This window comes from Chinchilla lanigera, unplaced genomic scaffold (genome assembly GCF_000276665.1).
Source record: "Chinchilla lanigera isolate Chin_1 unplaced genomic scaffold, ChiLan1.0 scaffold00014, whole genome shotgun sequence".
Taxonomy (NCBI): Eukaryota; Metazoa; Chordata; class Mammalia; order Rodentia; family Chinchillidae; genus Chinchilla; species Chinchilla lanigera.
In genome coordinates this window covers 31,152,791-31,172,832 of record NW_004955415.1, presented here as the reverse complement: position 1 = coordinate 31,172,832, position 20,042 = coordinate 31,152,791, and the positions used below count along the sequence as shown (strand labels likewise).

Below are 20,042 nucleotides of genomic sequence, written 5' to 3'. Positions count from 1 at the left end.
TTCAGGCTGGCCTTGAGCTCACTTTGTGGCCCAGGCTGGTCTCGAACTTGGACTGATTCTCCTGTCTCAGCTTCCCGAGTGCCGGGATTACGGGTGTGCGCCACCACGCCCGGCTGGTATGCAAGTTGTTCGCGCACCTAGAAGGCAGAAGTACTTCCAGTCCTGACATCACTCTGATTCCAACCTCACAAACGCCCCCTACCGCGGGTCCTAAACTCCATTTAGCATCATGAATGGCAACATGAAATTCCCAAATAACTATCAAACTTTAGAAGTCAGCAGTGGACTTGACCTTTAGAAGCTCTACCCCAAGAGGAACCCTCCGTCCCCAACCCAGACGTCGGATCCAGCTGTCACCGCACGCAAAGCCACTTCTGGGCACCCTGTCCGTCATGGAGTAGTCCCGCCCCGGCGGACCTCCTTGCACTTCTCATTAGTCAGACTTCCGGTCATGCTTACGTTTGCACCAATCGCCAATTAGATAGGCTGAACTCCTTTCTGGTTCAGGCCAATCACATCCCAGTCCAGGTGCGCGCACCGTCCTCAAGCTCGCGTGGGAACCGAGACCAGAGCGGGGACAAGAACAGCAAGAACGCCCTGGACATGCTCTGAGCACTCGTCTCTGCATCTGAATAAATGGGCACTTTTTAAAAAATAAGTTTTCTACAACTGGCATGCAAAGAGAAAATAAAATGAGAATGGCTAAAGTTATTTAAATATCGACGCCACGCCCGCAGTTCAGGGTCCAGCATCGGACCGGCTTACCGGGGGTCTTGGCCCCGCCCCGCTGCGCCCCGCGGACTCGGAGCGCAGGTCAGGCAGCAGAGGCTGCAGGGGTCGCAGGGGCTCGCGAGGGGCCGGGCCTGAGTGCACAAGGCCCGCTGGGGTCCGTCTGCAGGGACCTGGGAGGGTGGGGTGTCCCCTTGCACTCCGGTTGGCCCCGCGCCCTGCAAGCACGCGCTGGCCGGTGCCGGGTCTGCAGGGCCCGGGCTCTCAGCAGCCAGGAGCGTCCCAGAGAAACAGAGGAGCTTGTCGCGGGGTGCAGAACCCTGAGGCCCACAGAGCTCAGAGGCCGTGAGAGCAGCGCGGGGAGCCGCGGCAACAGCTGTGGGGAGCAGCCTAGGGGTCGGGCGAGGCTGGCGGGCGGGGAGGGTGACTTTCCGGGTTGCTGGGACAACTGTTTACCCACGTGGGGAAGGTCGGCAAGTGCAAGCTCAACGCTGCAAAGCCTTCGGATGTTTTGGTTTGGATGGTGCTTCAGTGAGCTCAGCACTGTGACTGAGAACAGTCCTTTTATTTTATTTTTGAGGCTGGATTTTGCTGTGTAGAGAGAGCCGGCTCCAGCCTCTTCCTGGTCCGGAGGAGTCCACGTTTGTAATCCCAGGGAAAGATTATTGGAATTCCAATAAGTAATTGCAATGGGCCACTTCCAGTGCAACCCACAGCGAGAATAAAGAGACAAACACATATTTATAGTCGTGGGCAGCCAAGGGGTCCTAAGTCTAGTCTGAACAATAACTAACTGGAACAAAGGGCTAGACTCCGGCTGAACTCGGGTTTTATTAATTCGTGAAGAGGGGAGTGGCTCGGGGTGAGTGACTGTGAGGATGGCGGGAAGTACCTGAGTGCTGTGAGCTGGGCTAGGTAGGAGGCACAATGCACCTCCGCAATATGCAGAGAGAGGTACGGGGAAAGAGTACCGGATTTCAGATTCTGGTAGCAGGCAGCCTCTAAATTTGGCGGAATCTGCATAACACAGTTTGAGGAAGTATTTTGTGTTGGTGGTTTAGTTTTGACGCGTGGCCTTCATGCCCTGAGACATCATGGCCTCTTTCTCGAGACTCAGTCCACTTAGTAGTTGGGAGTTAAAGGCGGGGCATCACTGACCTGGTGCATTGCTTCAAAGGCTACACAGCAGCACTGGCTAGACCCCTTTGCATTGCTAAAAGCCAGTTGAGGGAGTAAAGTAATGTCCTAGCCAGCTCTGTGCATATCCATACACAGAATTAGGGCAAGGTTTAGCCAACATGGAGACAGTGGTCTCCTTTCAAGGAGAGCTGTCCAGGTCCTCTTTCACAGTTCCCCCTTCCTCTTTTTTGAAGAAGCTGGAGCAGAATCAGCTGTGGCTGCCTTGCCTCTAGTTGTGGCCAGGTTGTGAATCCTCTGTGACACACTTTAATGAGAAGAATTATAAACAAGAGAGTGAGCACACCAATTCCAATATAAAACCAGAAGTGAGCCATGAGATATGCAAATGGATTTAATTGTTCTATCTCATCAGCAAACATCCCAGTCTTTAATTCGGTGTCGAATGTGGCTGTCTGCTACAACACAGACAGCACTTTTTGCTGAAAAGCATCTATATCCACAGTAATATTGTGATGGATTGCTCTTTGTATATGTTTTCTGATCATTCTCCAAGGGTGCAGACTTTTACTGTATGGTAAAGGGATGATACAAAAGTGAGTCGTGGTTTTTTTTGTTTTGTTTTGTTTTGTTTTTTGTTTTTTTCCTGGTACCGGGAATCGAACTTATGACCTTGTGCTTGCCAGGCAGGTGCTGTGCTGCTGAGCTAAATCCCCGGTCCAGCAAGTTGTGTTATAGTGACATTTTAATCCTTGTTGCAATTGCAAACTTCCAATTTCATCTCCCATCCAAAGGATGGAAGTCTGTAGAATGCTTACTTGGTTTTCCAATTTTATATCAATTTTTCGCTGAAATTTCCAGCTCTCATCAGCAGTTCTTGTCCAATGGTCTATAAAGCGAGCAGTCTGCACTGAATGAGCTAACACCGCAGAGCCAATAGCTGCACTGGCCATCAAAAGAACCAGGGGTTGTCCCTGCTATAATTAATCCAATCATCCTCCTAGTGCTGCTGTTAAATCTCTTCATTAAGGCCTCTACCAAGAGGGAAGTAGGCAAATGATACCAAGGCTCCATCAGATTGACCAGAAGCCAAACTCACTGCAGGTTACCCTTGAACTTGTACTCTCTTGCCTCTGTCTTCTTAGTGCTGGGGTTACGGACAAGCACCACCATACCAGGCTAAAACAATCGTTCCATTTTGGCTGCAATCAGTAAGTCCTGTTCACCTGGATTTACCAAGCCACTCCTCTTCCCTTCTCCCCTCCCCTCTGTCACTTCCTGTCCGTGGTCAGTCCTCCCTCTGCATCTGCGGATTCAATACATCCTGAGTAGAAAACATTTTTTAAAAATTACCCTTGTAACTGAACCTGCCCAGGCTGTTCCCTCATCTTCACCTGCGCAGTGCAGTGTAACAGTTATGCACATGTCCTTTCTGTGTCCTAGGCATTGTAAGGAGCCTAGGGATGACCCAGCGAATGTGGGTGGTGTGCACAGGTCACAGGAGGACCTTGTGTCACTCTGCGAGGGGCATGAGCACCTGTGGGTCTGGTGTCCAGAGGACCCTGCAGTTGATCCCTCGTGGACCCTAAGGAACAACAACATAGGCACTCAGGTATATTTTTGTGTTTGGAACCACTTGAGGTTAAATTGCACACATAATCTGCCCCTTTCTCTTCTAATACTGTGTGTATTTCCTAAGAATCAGGGCATCCTCTTCTATAACCTGAGTAGTTATTTCAGAAAACTTAAATAAGTACCTGAATTTAAATCTGAATACACTAAGCCTAAACAGAATACAGGATTTTAAATACAAATATAAAATTTTGTTAATACAGGATCAATACATATCTAACAGTGAATTCAACACAGTAGTCTAATCTGCATACAACCTAGTGCTATCCACTATTGACTATCATATTCTACATTTGAATCCATATTTCAGCCTTGCTGATCGATTGAGTAATGCTTATTAGTAATTTTCTAGAAGTTGTCTTTGTCCATAGGAGATGGATTCTGGAATCACTTGTGGCACTTTATGGTCATGTCCCTTGGTCAGGAACGCTCTCAGCTGCTCTTCGGCATGAACTCAGATCACTCATTTTATAGATGCCCGCTCATTTGAGACCGGTGTTCACAGTGAGCCTCAGGTTATGCGTTGTTGCAGGAAGACCCCTGATTGAGCAGCTCAAAGGGTTGGACAGGGTGACTGACCTGGGGTGCAACTCAGGGATAGGGCACTTGCTTAGCATGTATAAAGCCCTGGCCTTCATTCCCAGCAGTGTAGAAAAGAGAAAGGAAAGGAATGGGAGGGGATGGGAACGGAAGGGAAAGGAAAGAAAAAAAACAAGAAAGGGGCTGACCTGAGCAGAGACTTAGATGAGAGAGCTGGGGGCAGATGGCTTCTATTACCTGTTGCACACCCTTCTGCACTGTTTGAGTTTTTAACAGGGCCTTGTAGTTATTTGATACAATCTTTTGAAACAAGGGAACTCATGGAAGGAAGGCACATGCTAGGACTGCGCGGGCACGCCAAGTGTTTTCAGTTTCACCGAATGGGCAGAAGAGTTCGGAGAAGCTGCGCACAGCTTAGGGAGGACCCCTTCTGTCTGGGACAGTGACCTGCTTTCCACCCACTCACACATTACTGCTGGCTCTTTCAGCTGCTGTCCTGGGGATTCCCTTTTCTCTTTTCCTTTCTTTTTCTTTTTTTCCTTTTTGGATGCTGGGAATGGAAGTCAGGGCCTCACACAGGCTGGGCGAGTGCAGAGCTGCACCCCAACCAGGGAGTCTGAGCCCTAAGTGCTCCCGGGCTCTAGGCAGCCAGCCCTCTTCCTGCCCTGGGCTTCCCACACTGCCCCTGCGGGGACTGCCGATGGATGCCAGCCTCTGCCACTGCTGCTGAGATTCCCGGGCCTCACTTGGGAAGCTGCGCAGGATTCTGCAGGTGCTGAAGAGCTTGTCAGATCCCTAGTAGGACTGGGGCTTTGTTCTGGGACAGGATTTCCCTGTGGCTCCAGCAAGGGCTGGCCCCCAAGAGCTGTTGGGAAACTTTCCCTACTTCCCCTTTGCACGCCTGTGCCCTGGGGCTACTGTGTATAGGGCTGGTTGCCTGATACATGATTGGTTACCAACTGTGTCAGAGCGCACAAGGCACGGACACCCGCTGTGGTGCCCGGGTGCTGTTTCTTTAGACCCTGAATGTTCCCCAGAAACCGGGTACCAAAGCCTGTGGTGCTATGCGGAGGTGGTGGCAGATAGGAGGTGGCCCTGGGGAAGAAGGGAGGTCACAATGTGCCTTTGGAGGGGAGAGTGGGACTGGGCCCCTCTTTCTCCTGGCCTCTACTCTCAGGTGCTCCCTCATGACAGACCTCAGACATGAGCCCACAGCGACCAGGATAGGTGATGGAATAGATGCCCCTGAAACCCCGATTAACTTCGCCTTTCTTCTTCTACAAGCTGGCTATCTGACACAGGCATTTTGTCACAGTGCCGGAGAGCCAACCCTGCTCCCTAGAGAACATTATAGTCACCTGGGATGACCCCACAGCAGGCCCCTCTGGCTCTATCCTGCTCCCCACTGCTGTCACCATGCCAAGGACAGCTGAGTGTGTGAAGCAGGCTGCCCCTGCCACCCCAACCCTAAGCCTTTCCTGGGTTCCTTAGAGTCCACCCAAGATCGCCTCTCTTCCCTCTTCCTACCTAGATGCCTGTTGTCACCTGTCGGCCACTGCTTTTCCTGACTTGGCACAGGACAGGGTGAAGTCTCAGGGCAGCATCTGCACCCAGCAGTCTAGGCTGTGCCACCTCTGGGCTTTAAGTGTCTCTGACACTGAAGCCACATTTTCTGTCCCTGCCTCCAGCCTGGCAGGATGTGACCATCTCCTCGAGTTCTAGGACGTCTCTTTCTCATCCCTTCCAGCAAAGAATACCCACTTCTTATCACTGCTGCTTCTTTTAAAAATTGATTAAAAATTTGATTGGCAAAAGTTGTGTATATTTATGGGTGTGTGTGAGGTCTTGAAATATGTGTGGGGAATGGCTCAATAGAGGCAGTTAGCACATCCTCCCCTCCCATATTTATCCTTTTTGTGGTGAGAGCTTACAGCCCTTAGTGGTTTGCTATAACACGATACACTGTTATCTTAGACACCATGCTGTGGCCTCTGGAATTCGTTCCTAAGACCCAACTGAAATTTTATATCCTTTGACCACAGAGTCTCTCCCTTATTTCCCACTTCAACATGCTGTCAGCTCTGTGGAATGACGGACACTTTATCCGATCCAGAGCCAAGGGATGGACACAGGTGGTGAAGAGATTCTGAAATCTCTTTTAATGTCATTGGCAGGAAGCCAGTGATGCCCTAACAGTGATCACAGAAGCCCCAAACTGCAAGCTGGGGCGGTGTGTGTGTGCATGTGTCCATTTGCGTCATCTAGATGTGCAACGCAGATCCTTCGACACTCCTGTGCCCCATGCTGCACCCTGGGAACTTTCCTCCAGCCCTGCTTCAGTGGGCTATCCCACTCCTGCCCTGGGGATGCCGCTCCTCTTTGTTCTCTGGCCTGAGTGGCCTAGAGGGACTCCACCCCTGGGAAGCCTGTGAGCGCTGGGCGGGGTGGGTTCCTGTGGTAAAAGCTCCACTGTGCCGTGATGCAGAACTCTGAAGTCTTACACAGCACCACGAGGTCCTGGTGGGACGTTCTGGTTTCCCACAGAGCTGATGAGCTGGAGAATGAACCCCTGCCTGGGCCTCCCATCCATGAGCTCACATCCCAGCTGCCCCTCATCCTCTGGGTCACCCCCAAGACACTGCAGAAGCCTCTTCTCAGGTTGAGCTGGTGGGGGGAGGGAGATGGCCAGAGAGAAAGGTCATGGGACAGAAGGAACTGTCCTGACCTAAAACCCCAGCACACACATACAGTTCTACCGAGTTCGGTTTGGTAAACAGTTTCTTTTTTTTTTTTTTTTTTTTTGGTCTGGTACTGGGAACCGAACTCACGACCTTGCGCTTGCCAGGCAGGCGCTTTTGCCGCGACCTTGCGCTTGCCAGGCAGGCGCTTTTGCCGCTGAGCTAAATCCCCAGCCCCCGGTAAACAGTTTCAATCCAGCAGCTGTGCTTGTGAATCTGAATGGAGCCCAGTCACTATCCAGTTGTTAAGAGATAGTTTCGGGATGGTGTAGCCACGCACTGAAAATGTCGTGAGGTGGGCTTGAGCTTCCTCTTTATATTTCTGTTAGGTTTGCTCGTTTTCAGTTGTTTATCAGGCTTACACAAGTTAAGAAGTCCCAGGCTTCCCAGCTGATGTATATGGTGCCTCTTTTCTCTCTTCTTGTGCATTCTTTTTTTTTTTTTTTTTAAATTTATTTAAAAGAGTAAAAGAAAGATAACATAGTAATAGGGGGATTTATCGAATTACAGACAAAGTGGTAGGACATTATCAATGGTTGTATTTTACCTATTGGTATCTTCAAGATAGTTTCTCAGGAAAACAAATAGACAAATAATAGTGAGTTACAGACAAAAATGGTAGGAAATTATCAATGGTTGTTGTACTATATTTTGGTTTCTTCAAAGTGGTTTCTAGGGAAAACAAATAGAGCTATACATGAGTGATCAATTAAATAATCACTGACTATTCTCAATGGTTGTTGTTGAAAACGCATAGTAATAAACATACATCCATTTGTGAAATAGCACAGGAACAATAAAAACATTACAGAGTTATGGACAGATTGGTAGGAAATTATCAATGGCTGCTGTAATACATGTTGGTATCTTCAAAGTGGTTTCTCAGGAAAACAAAGATATGCAAGAAAGATCTAAAAGTAGTTATAGCCCAAGGGTTGTGAAAAATAGCAATTACCTCCTCATCAGTGACTCTTTTCACTGAGGTGTGACGGCTGGAAGGAAGGCCAGGATTGAAAAGAAGGACCGAGAGACTAGCACCAGTGTCCAGCGATAGGCTGTTTACTTTTTCCTCTATAGTCATGATTACATGGGGCTCCTCCTTGAAGATAACGGTCTGGCCAGAGGGAGAAGGCAGAGTATGCCCTGGGCCCCTTCATTCCTGTTGGACCAGCTGGTAGGAGGGGTCTGAGCTCTGGGGCCTTAGCTTCAGAGGGCAGTCCAACCTCTAGTGGTCACTTTTACCAGGGGCTTGGGGGCTTCTTAGGGCAGTCCCTCTTGAGGTGGCCTGGCTTTTGACAGCGGTAGCAGATGAATGTAGTCGAGGAGTTCTTCTTGAGGCCCTGAGAATCAGACTTAGGGTCTGTTTCTCTTAGTGCTACAACAAAGGCAGCTGTTTTTTCTTGGTCTCTTTGTTTTCTCTCCTTGGCCTCCTCTTCCTCACGGCTATATCTTCCTGTGCATTGTCTGCTGTGTAACTCATTTATGTGGTGAACACTTTCCATCTTTTCACCAGCAAAGTTTCTGAATACATTTTAGGTTGAGGAATGTATATGAAGAAGTATAGTTGAGACCTTAAAAATCCATCCCAACAATCTTTGCCTTCAACCAGAGAATTTATTCCATTTACATCAGTACCAATCATTGACATTGTGGAATTTACTTTCATATTTTTGTGCATATTTAAATTCATTTTATTTATGTGTTTTTTTGAGGCAGGGTCTTACTTTGTAGTCCATGCTGGCTTTGAACTTGTGATGATCCTCCTGCCTTAGGTGTGTGCCACTGCGTCTGGCCTGGATATTTAAATTTTTACTGTCTTTTCTTTGTTTCTTTTACATTTGTTTTTCCTTTCTTTCCCTCAGATTTTTCTTGTTCCATATCCTCTCTACTAGATTAGAAGGCACATATTCTGCTCTCATTGTAACTAACCTAGAAAATTCAATGTGCATTTGAAATTTAAAGTTCCCAAGCAGTGAAAGGATCACAGGATTCTGCCTGTGATTCCATCATGCCCACCACACTCTTACTGAGAGTTTTGCCTGTCTCACTTCTCAGGCCCAGGGCGCAGGCATTGCTGAAGCTGGCACTCCTGCTGGCTCTGTGTGGATTCACCTGCACATACAGGTGGCTTCCTTGCTGGCCCACCTCCTTGACTTCATACTTTCACTGGGTGGTTGTCTTGGTGACTCTTGGGCCAGGGGAACTCTAAGGGCTTCTGTTGTTTGCAGATGCCTTTTGTCTTATTCTAGATAGATGATCTCATTGACTATGGGTTATGGTTGCTACACTGTGTTAACTTGAAGTCTAGAAGCATAACTAAGTAACTCAGCAGTTCTATATCCTGGGGTGAAAAGGACCAGTTCTGACCTTACCACTCCAAGATGTTGCTCATTGTGGCAACCTGAAAAATTTAAAAGTTTAACTGAGTGACTCAGCAGGGAGCCAGGGTCCTTACTTTGTAAACATCCTCAGCTTTTGGAAAAGGGCAGGAGACGGTGTGGGGGTGGGCGGGTAGCCCATATACAAAATAAGGGAGGAAAAAAGGCTTGCTTTCCCCCACTTTTTTTTTTGTTTGTTTTGCTTTGTTTTGCTCTTGGAGCCAGCTGATTATGGACTGAAACCTCCACAAGCTGTGAGCCAAACAAACCTTTCCTTCCTTAATTTTGAGGTACTGGGTATTTTGTCTCAGCAAGGAGAAAAAAGTAACCAAGACACTATGCTTGTAAAGGTTGGGAGTTAACTTCCTGGAAAACTTCAGCTTCCCGGCAGGCTGGGAGTCTAAGCACCACTCCTGGTTAGGTAACCCGTCTTCTCTGCTTTAGAGATGCACTCCTTGCTGGTGCACCTGTAATCCCAGCTACTGGGAGGACTGAGGCAAGAGGACTGTGGTTTCAAGGCTGGTCTGAATGCGACCCTGAGACCCTATCTCAAAATGAAATATAGAAAGGGCTAGGGGTATAGCTCAGTGGTGGAACACTAGCCTACAATGACCATGGCCCTGGGTTTGATCCCAGGAACACAAATAAATGCAAAAAATTAGTAAACAACAGCAACAAAAAAACTTCTTGCCTCAGTTTCCAACAGTCTCACCAGGATGTGCATAGGGATGATTTCATTTTTATTGAACTTGCTTGGACCTTGTGTACTCTCTGATTTTGAGTACTGTGTTTCACCAACTGTGGAAACTTTGTAGGCTTTAACTCATTGGATACTATTGTGAGGGCAAAATTACAGAATAGCAAACTTATAGACATTTTATACTAAAAGTTAAAAATCACTTAGTGGCCTATGACTATGCTCATGCTGCCTGTCACATAGTTAGATTGCTAAACTCAGTTAGCCTTGACTGTCTGTAATGTCATTACAGACAGCTGTAATGTCTGTGTTTTCCTACCTAATATATATGTATATATATAATTTTTCCAACTTGCTTCAAGGACTGCATGTCTAGGACAGACTGGCCCAGTCAAGGATGCACTTAACTCTCCTTGCTGCACTCAAACCCTTCTCCCTCTCTCCCAGGATGCCCTTGCCTTATAATAAACAATTCCTTCTAAGTAAACCTGCTTGAAACAAATCTGCTTGACAACATATGACTTAATTCATGTAGCCAATCATATAATACCTGCCATCAGCCTTGTACTTTTTGCTTGCAAAATGTATTTAAACTGACCTCTAAGCTAACTCTGGGCTGGTGATTTGGAACTGATTCCCATCAGCCCACTAGCATAATGAAAGTTGCCTTCTAACCCCTTGGTGTGGAGTATCTTTCTTTCAGTTCAGTATCGGGGTTCTGCAACACTACCACGGCCCACCTGGGAACTCGAAACATGAGTGTGCATTCCCATCCCATGTCCTGTGTTCTCCTTTCCAAGTTTTGTATCCTTCTGACTCTGTTATACTTTCTATTTAGTGAGAAAGTCTGATTTTAATTCATGGTTATTCCTAAAGTGAGTTCTGCATCTATCCCTTGATCTTATTTTATATTTTCCCTCTTACTGTCTTTGCTAGTCTTTCCTCACCCCACCTGCATCAGCTTTCCTGTTACTGGGACATGATACCTGACACCCATAACTTAGAGGGAGCTTTAATTTGGTTCACAGTTGTGGGGGGCTCAGTCCATGGTCAGCTGGCTCCAAGGCAGAAACATCATGGTGGAAGGGCAGAGAAAGGAGAGCAGGAGAACAAAAGGAAGGGACCAGGAATCAGACAGATGCCCAAGGTCACGTCTCCATGACCTACCCAGACACACCCAGAAATTTGCTCCACCAAGCCCCTGGGGAGATTCCAAGGCCTGCCAATCCTTCAAGTGGTCAAGCTGACACTGCACCTTAACCACCATGCCACCCATTACTGACTTTTTTTTTTGAGGGAGGATGTCTCTTTAGGTTGTGTAGGCTGGTCTAGAGCTCCTGGGTTCTAGGGATCCGTCTGCCTCAGCCTCTCTAGTAGCTAGGACTATAAACTGCACCATCACACTTGGTTATTGCCCCTTTTTTGGGCCAACTTTTGTTGCATTTATTTTACCAATGGTTTGGAAGTTAATTTATAAGAAATAGGCACACATTTCAATAACATAATTCAACACGTTTCTACCAACACCTAGAGTGATGTGGCATAGTCACCATTCCTCCTTCCTTCAAGGACTTGGGCACAGTTTTCCTCTCCTTCCTCCACTTCTCCCTGACTCCCAGCCAAACTGATGGTTTTTACAGAGCTCCCCCTGCTCCTGACAACCACTCCCAGCCTCTCCTAGCATATGACCCTTTCAGTCTGTAGTTTCCTCCTTTCTGCCCATTGTATGCCACCTGCCATGGACTCCCTAGGGATCTCTCCTCAGCCAAGGGGTTCAAGTTTTCCACACCTAGCCTAGCACCTTGCCTGGGCATCTATCTATCCTGGTCATATGGACTCCCTCCCCTGAGTGTCCATCAGAGTTCAGAGGCAATGTGGAGCCCTGGACTGTCAGGCTGTGTCCTTAACTCAGGCGGAGACAGATGATTCCCAGGGCCTCGTGACTAGGGGCATTCATGGCTTCCTCTGATGGGGGTGTGAGTTTAAGGAACGCTATGTTCTTCTACTTGAAACATCCCTGGGGAAATCACAAACAGCACATGGTCCGGGACAGAAAGCAGTGTTGAAGTCAGAGGCACAATCCTACCACCAGGTGGCGCGGTGCCGGCCTTGTCACTTCTCATCTCAGGGCTCTGAAACTTGGCCGTTGCTTGCTCCTCCTGATCAGTAGGTGCACAGGTTCTTGGGAACTGATGTCCTCCCTGTGTAGTCCCACCTGTGGCCAGGTGTAGTCTCCCACTTGGACCTGCTGGGATAGGCCCCAAAGAAAGCCACGTCCAGTGCAGTTTTCCTGACCCTCTGCATGCAGCCTGGGTTTGAAAGCTGAACCGTGTCATAAACCCTCATACGGGCTTAGCTGAGGGCTGGGGCCACAGAGAAGCTCCTGGGTCCCACAGCGTTGGCACAGATGATGTCATCTGCCTGTGGGGTCGGGGTGGGGCAAGGGGGCTGAGCTCCAGGATCCACCCAGCCTCGTCCCCACCCCAGCCCCTTATCTTGGAGGAGCTGAGAGACCCAGGGACTTCAGCACACAGCCTTCAAGGTGGATAGTTCCATCATGTTGGTGCTGGACCATGGGGGACAGTGAGGGCACAGCAGATACCAGGAACTCTGGCTCAGAGAGAGGCACCGCAGTGCAAAACCAGGAGACTCAAGTGTGAGTATGGCACCGCTATTCATGGAGAGGGCCCAGCTTTGTACCTATCACTTCGGAGGCTAGAGGGAGCTCTGATGATTACCGGGGTGCTGGGGTGCAGCTTGGAGGCACAGCAGGTGCTGAGTGTGCAGGAGACCCCGGGTTCCATCCCGGCACTGAAGGAGAAACAACAGGTTTGGTGCTGAGGCTGTTTAGTCAGCTGACACTGGAGCCGACTGAGTGACCCCACGGGGTCACCCTGGGACTATCACAAATGCAGGAAGGCAGCTTCCGGAAGGATGCTCCACACCCCTGGAGTCTGTCCTGGTCCTACTTCCTGTCTGTCCTGCTCCTGATGGTCATGGTCACTGCTCCAGTCCTGCCTGCCTGGGTGGCTGGATGGACCCTGCAGAGGGCAGGCAACAGAGCAGGGTCACAGGGATCAGTCATGCTGTGTGTGAGATGCGCACAGGGCCTGGGGCCCTGCTGTGAAGTGATATCATGCAGACACCCTGCCCTTCACAGTCACCACCCGGCTCCTGGGGAGCAGAAGAAAAGGGAGCCCTGCGCTGCATGAAGCCACTCTCAGCCTGCAGCTTCTGGGCCCATGCCTGGCCCCTCTTCAGAGCTCTCGTCTGTACTTTCTGCTTTGTTTTTGTTTTACATCCCAGTTATTTGAACTGGTCCCTGTCCAGCTGCATCAGGGCCTTGTCTCCATGGCCCTCAGCTCCGGGAGGTGTGCACGGGGGCCCAGACATCCTGCAAATGTCATAGGGAGAAGGGTATGGGCGGGTGAAGAGGACACAGGGCACTTGCAGGTTCTTTGGAGACCAGTGACTTCACAATGCTGGATTTGGTGGCTTTGCAGCAGGGTTTGCAGATGGGGGCATCTGTCACCAACCAAGATCGATTTTTCTTGTTGGTGTTTTGTTTTGTTTTTTGAGACAGAGTCTCATTAATAGTTCAGGCTGGCCTTGAAATCACCGATCCTCCTGCCTCATCCTCCCGACTGCTGGGATTACAGGCTTGCACCACCATGCCCAGCTGTTTCTTACGTTAGATAAATGTTACATGAGGCCACTGTTTGGGACTAAGCTCCTGTAGGAACCAGGTTAAAAATGAAGATGGGGTTACTCACCCTAACACGTGCGTGCTGCTGAGCTGAAGCAGGGCTGCTCATTTGACCTTCAGAGACCTCAGGGTCAGAGGGAGCGCAGTCCACTTCCAGCAGGCCAGCGCCAGTCGCAGGTTGCTGGCTGAAAGGAATGGCAGGCACTGACGGGAGCCACCAGCTGTCTCTCCGCTGTCCTGCCCTGGCCCCACTTCCAAGGACAGCAACTCTGCAGTGACCGGTCTGCTTCGTGCCGGGCCCCTGCTCTCCAGGGCCCTTCCTTCCTGCCCCCACCCGCTCCACTCCACCCACTGGGACACTGCTGCCCCATGCTGGAGTCGGAACAGATCCCAGGAAGGTCCTTCGACCCTTGGGAGCAGCTGGGTGCCCGTCTCTCAGAGTCATGAGGGGCAGGAGTGATGAAGGTGATGCGAAGGGGAGTCTGCGGACTGTACCCTGAAGCTGTCCCCCAACAGGCAGTGGCCCCTCTACTCGCTCACTGCTTGGCCTGGGGGCCCCGAGCTTGTTTGCCAAGCCAAGTGGGGCCGGTAGCCTCTATCTCAGCTCAGGGGTAGGAACTGTCTCTCACAGGAGTGCCAGTCCTGAGATGGATGAGCAGCCTGGGTCCCCTCGGGATCCTCCCCATGCTGCTGGGTGGGGATCCCAGGGACCAAGCCACGGGGCACCCATCTTCCAGTGCTGGGAGACTGTGGTCTCGCTGGGGACAGTCACGCTTCCTGTGAGGGCTCTAGCATGTGTGGGGCAGCAGAAAGCGAAACTCCACGCCCCTTGGTTGGCTCTGAAGTGTTCTCTGTGCACACAGCTGCCTCTCTTTACCCATCCCGAGAGGTCTCGTTTCCAGATGTTAGAGGAGGCTGAGGGCTGGGGGTGAGGTTCAGTGGTGGAGCATGTGCTTGACATGCTCATGGCCCTGGATTCCAGCCCCAGCACCACAAAGATGAAAAAGAAGTCATCGGTGCACTTTGTGACTGAGTACTGAGACTTAGAGAACAAAGGTGGTGGAACGGCACAGCGTCAGCTGTGCACCTAGGCTACCTCCTGTTCCTGCCTGTCTTGTTAATCCAGGGAGCTTCTGTGGGGTGCTCACTACTCGCTGGATGCTCCCATCCGCCGCGGACACACTCATGCCGCGGCCAGTGCCGCAGCTTCTCTCAAAGAGCTCTTCCTGCTAAGAGGGGCAGGAAAACAAAGAGTGAATACCTGCATGGAAAAAAATAAAGTAAGGGCTAGCACTAGGGCTGAGAGCTGAGGCCTGGCTTCAGGGAGGTATCAGAGAGCACCTTGTGGGTTAAGGGATGTTTGGAGATACCTGAAAGAGGTTAGGGGGTTGTGAAGCTCTGGGGCAGAGACTCTGGGCAGGAAGATAGCATGTGCTAAGGTCCTGGGGCTGGGTCCTGGTGTTGGAGTGGCAGGATGAGGCCTGAGTGTCTGGACCCTCAGCTGGGCTGGGGGAGGTGATGGGAGATGGGATTCTGGAGGGGGAGGCTGCAGAAGGGAGGTCATACTGCTGCTTCTGTTTTTGTTTCGAGATGGAGTCTTGCTATGCTGCTCAGGTTGGCCTGGAACTCCTGGGCTGAAGTGATTCTCCAGCCTCAGCCTCCCCAGTAATTGGGATGACAAGTGATTGAGTGCCTAGGTCTGGTCAGGGGCACTTTTCAAATGCAAATGTGTGCACAGGTCTCCCGGGGATGGGTTAACTGCAGGCTCTGCTGCAATGGGCTGGAGATGGGCCGTTGTTCTGCCACTCTGCAAGGTGCCAGGTGGGCCTGAGGCTGCGGGACCTTGAAGCCCAAGGTCCCTGGTATGCTTCCTTGTGCCAGGGTCAGGGCGAGGCCTGTCCTCTCAGGGAAATCAGGAGCCTTTGGATTGCTCTGAGCTGCAGGACGCCTTCATCTGACCTTTGTTGTTTTGTGGTACTGAGGCTGGCACTCAAGGCCTGGCACACACTAGGCAGGTGCTCGTCACGGAGCTGCACCCCATCCCCGACCTTTGTGTTGAAGGAACCGTGGTGGGTGCTGGTAAGGCTGCAGAGTAGGGTGGGAGCCTTTGGGAGCCTAATGAATACTCAGAAAGGAGACAGTGTGATTGGGAGAGGAAGGGGTAGGATGGGAGGTCAGTGCTTTTGCTGCTTTGAAGCCAGGCTGCTAGGTGACAGACCGTATGCATACTCAAGGGAGGGCCCTTGGGGGACTAGTGTGCATGGCCAACCCCAGGAAGTGTATCTTCAGTCCCCTGACCTGAGGGACTTGACACGGATATGCTCAGATGGTGACTGCACGTTGAAGAGAGGCTGTGATTGGCAGGAAAGTTTCCAGCTACAGATACTGACCGGAGAGTTGGAGCCGAGAGAGCTGGCTGCTGTCTCCTAGGGGTAGGGAAGAGAGGGGACTGGGGATGGAGCCTCAAGGTCCCCGACACTCTGAAGGCAAAGAGATGAAAAGCAACCAGTAGTTCTCGCTTCGGCAGCACATATACGAAAAGCAACCAGTAAAGGAGGCTGAGTGCAGAGGGTGGTGAGTAAGAGAAAATCGTGTATTTGTGGTTGAAGTTGTATCAGCTACCAACAGCTAAGTAACAAGCACACCGGCATTTAGTGGCTTTTGATGACATTTGATGATTTTTTAGTTCTGTGAGCAGACTGGGGAGCTCTTTTGTGTCATGGATGAGCCAGAAGGCCCTGGGGGTCTCATCTGAGTCTAGGAGCTGTTCTTCTCCCTGAGGTCTCTGCCTCACAAGTCCTGGAGCTGTGAGGCACCACAGGTGCCAGGTCCTGCTGGCCAAACAAGGAGGCTGACCCAGACGGAGAGAGAGCTGGGCTCCTGGTGCATGCATGTGCATGCGTATGTGTGGTGCTGGGCACGGACGCCAGGCCCTCCGGTGGGCTAAGCATGCACGGTAACACGGTGCTGCTCCCAGACTGGGCTCCCGGAAAGAACAGCCAGCTGTCACGTACACGGCGGGAGGCAGTGTCAGTGCCATCTCTGGGATCAGCTGCCACATCACAATCTCTCTCTGTTCACATTTTTATATTGATTTAAAATGGGCGTTTGGGCCAAGTGCTGGTGCCAGCCTTCCTCTCCTGCCTGCCAACCATGTGCTCTTTACAAGTCTTTATCTGGGCTCAGCTTCCTTATTTGGTCCACTGGGAGGCTGACAATCAGAGGGGGGTTGATAGTACCAGGTAACTTTTTCTTTTTGCTTGTTTTGTATATGTGTGTGTGTGTGTGTGTGTGTGTGTGTGTGTGTATTTTGGCCCTAGCCAAGGCCTGACTTGGTCTGGTCTGGTCTGGTTTTGTTTTGTTACAAGACCTTGCTATGTTGTCCAAACTTATTTTGGCTTTAGGCAATCCTCCTGCCTCAGTTTCCTGAGTAGTTGGTCTGCAGATATACTGGGATACCTGCCTGACTGGGATAACAGCCCCTGCCCCCCAGTTGAACCCAGGGTCTTCAAACTGAACTACATCCACAGCTCTTTTGATAAATTTTAATTTTGACGCAGGGTCTCTTCTAAGTCACTAAACTGGCCAGGCTGGGCTTGAACTTGCAATCCTCCTGCCACAGCCTGCTGGAATGCTGGAATTGCACGTGTGCACCACCATACCGGGCTTGGGATAACTTTTAATCTACGTGGACATGCAGGTTGAGTCCTGGCACAGTGTGGAGCACGTGCTGCTGTCCCTGCCCAGCTGTCCCTGGCAGGTGGCAGGCTCCCACACACCTGGAGCTCCTCTGAGGCCAGGCTCTGTCCTGGGCAGTGTCATGGTCACAGCCAACAGGAAGGGATCTTTCAGAGCCCAAAGAACTCAACAAACCAGTTTTCCAAAATTCCCCTTCCCGTGTGTATCTTGTGCATTGTGTGTTTACTTCTCGGGTGTTGAAATATTTCAGAACTGGCAGAGACAAGTCTCCTTCTGGCCCCTCCACAACACCTCTTCCACCTCCCGCAGAGCTCTGTACCCGTATCACCTCGGGCAGGATCTGAGCCTGAGTCCACCCCGCTCCTCCTGGGAGGGCTGCTCCAGCCCTGCAAAGAAGAAAAATGAGTCCTGAGAAGTCAAAGCACCAAGCACCGGGCCAAGCAAGGTCCCAGGGCTAGAAATGTCAGGGTTTGAATCCCGGCCACACACAGCCACATAGGAGAAAACCTCACCGCCATAAACTCAGCAAGTTAGCGAGCGCATTCTGGCTGTTGTTTTCTTTTACTTTTTACCAGGCAGGAAGTGACGGACATGGGGCCCAGGCCAGCGGGTGGGGGACAGGACGTGGGGTGATGGCTGGGGTCCGAGTCGGGCTGTGCAGCCCCTGGGCCCGCTGGACTCAGAACCACCCCGCGAGAGGAGCCGGGCCCCAGATGCTGGCGACGCCCTTGGCCCCCTGCCCGCAGCCCGCGCCCCCGTCTTGCCTCCGGGCTTAGGACAGAGAAACTCGGGGCTTGGGAGGCGCGAAACCAGAAACCGCCCCGCGGGGGCGGGGGCGGGCGGGCGCGGGACCACCGCCTCCTCCCCTCCCCTCGCCTGCTCCTCCCATGGCCGCTCCTCCTTCTCCCGGCCGGGTGGAGGTGGTGCGTGGGGACCCAGGAGGGGCGGGGCCGGGAGGGCCCAGGCTGGGGCGCGAGGCTCAGGCACCGGCACCGGCACCGGCGTGAGCGATGGCGGCGCGCAGCCTGGGCCGCGGCGTGGGGCGGCTGCGGGGCGTCCTGGCGCGCGCGGGTATCGGGGCGCACACGGCGCCTCCCCAGGCCAGGGCAGCCTCGTACCCCGCGCGCCGTGCGCAGGCCGCCCGCGAGCCCGCAGCCTTCTGGGGGCCCCTGGCTCGCGACACTCTGGTGTGGGACGCCCCCTACCACACCGTCTGCGACTGCGACTTCGGCAGCGGCAGGATCGGTTGGTTCCTGGGGGGCCAGCTCAACGTGTCCGGTGAGTGGGCGCGGAGTCCCGGGGCCCCGGTCCTGCACTCCGTCCCGCCGTCCCGCCGGTCCCAGCTGTGTGCCCCGAATCCTCTTTCGTGCCTCGGTCCGTGCCAGCCTTGCGGAGAGTGTCTCCAAGTGGGACCTGGGCACTGTCCCCGAGTCGGAAGCGGGGCGCTAGCTGCGGGAGCGTGGGCAACACCTGATAGGCGGGTGTGGAGCGGCGCTTGGTAGCGGCTGCAGGACAAACCGAAAGAGCCTGGCGGTTGTCACCACCCGCGGCTCGACTCGCCTGGGGACCAGCAGCAGCGTAAACAAACAGCTGCTGCGGGGCAGCGGAGAATCACGCAGGGGTCCCCAGGGAGAATAGCGCGCGGTGGGGGGGTGGAGGTCCCTGGGGAAGGGGGGCCTGGGAGGAGAGCCCCCTTGGGGCTCCGCTGAGACTGAAGCCTGTTGGTTGGCTGAGATCTGGGCTGGGGGCACACTGGGCCTCTCCCCAATCTGAAGAGGCAGCCCAGGCTGTACAGGCAGAGTGGAGTGGGAGGCCTGCAGCCCTGGGGTGTGCAGAAGGGGTCCCAGGCAGGGTGGGGGGGTTCCTTCTGTTGAGGGCCTGTTCTGTCAAGGCAACACTGCCGTGGGATGTGGAGTCCCTTTACTCTGCTCCCAGTCTCAGTCCGGCTCTAGTGAAATCACCCACGTGCTCTTCTCTTAGGCAGGCAGGACAGCGTGGGAGATGTGGATCTGGCCCAGGGCTCACTGGGAATCAGCAGCTGTAGAAATGTTAGTTATATTCAGAAATTGACTTGGAGCCATAGGCAGGGTCTGTTTTTCAAAGGATCTCTGGACCAGTTTTTTTCATGTTTCATCCTATGCTGTAGGTCTAATCAAAATGAGTCACTCACTTGATAGTGTTTTCTTTACAGTTGGGTTGGAAGCCAGTGTCCTTGAACCATCTGGGAAGGAGAAAGCTTTGGGTGTGCAGAGGGGGTGGAATGTGCCCTTGAGGGGAGGTGCAGTGGGCCGGCCAGGGCACAGCTAGGGTACGGCCAGGGCATGGAGCAGGTCCTGTGGGAGCTGCCTCTGGACTCCCTGGTGGGTGGAGGCCATGGGTGGCTCCTTCAGGGTTGAACTGATAAGATGAGGTGCTGGCAAGGATCATTTTGTGGAGCAGGGAATTCTGACTCCTTCCCTTGATAGAGCAGAGCCAGGGCACAGCTTTGGAAAACGGACTTGCAGCAGAGCAGCTTTTGGTAGCTGTCCTGCCTCAGCTGGGGTATCTGTCCCTCCATCTGTCACAGGCCGGGCCACAGGAGCAGGCAGCTGCCTAGAAAGCTGTGGAGGGTGGGGAGGCTTTGTACTGTCTGTGGAGCATGATGAAGCCAGCAGGACCTCGGTCTCTTGCATCTTGTATTCCCACCTCTCTAGACGTGCTTCTCAAAGTGTAGTCTGAGGCCACAGGATAACTTGGGTGCAGACCTGCTGCCTGTGAGTAACAAGTGGTTGTCAGCCCTCTGTGCT

The 20,042-nt window shown here is 52.1% G+C and overlaps 1 protein-coding gene across 1 annotated transcript in view; it reads left to right on the top strand.

Annotated features, from left to right (window-relative positions):
* Positions 1-18,178: 18,178 nt before the first annotated feature.
* The window catches only part of Acss1 (acyl-CoA synthetase short-chain family member 1), a 37,113-nt gene continuing 35,249 nt past the window's right edge, over positions 18,179-20,042 (top strand). The window contains exon 1 of the mRNA XM_005380983.2: positions 18,179-18,534. Coding sequence (XP_005381040.1) covers positions 18,267-18,534 — 268 coding nt within the window. The 5' untranslated portion in view covers positions 18,179-18,266. The remainder of the gene's footprint in view (positions 18,535-20,042) is intronic.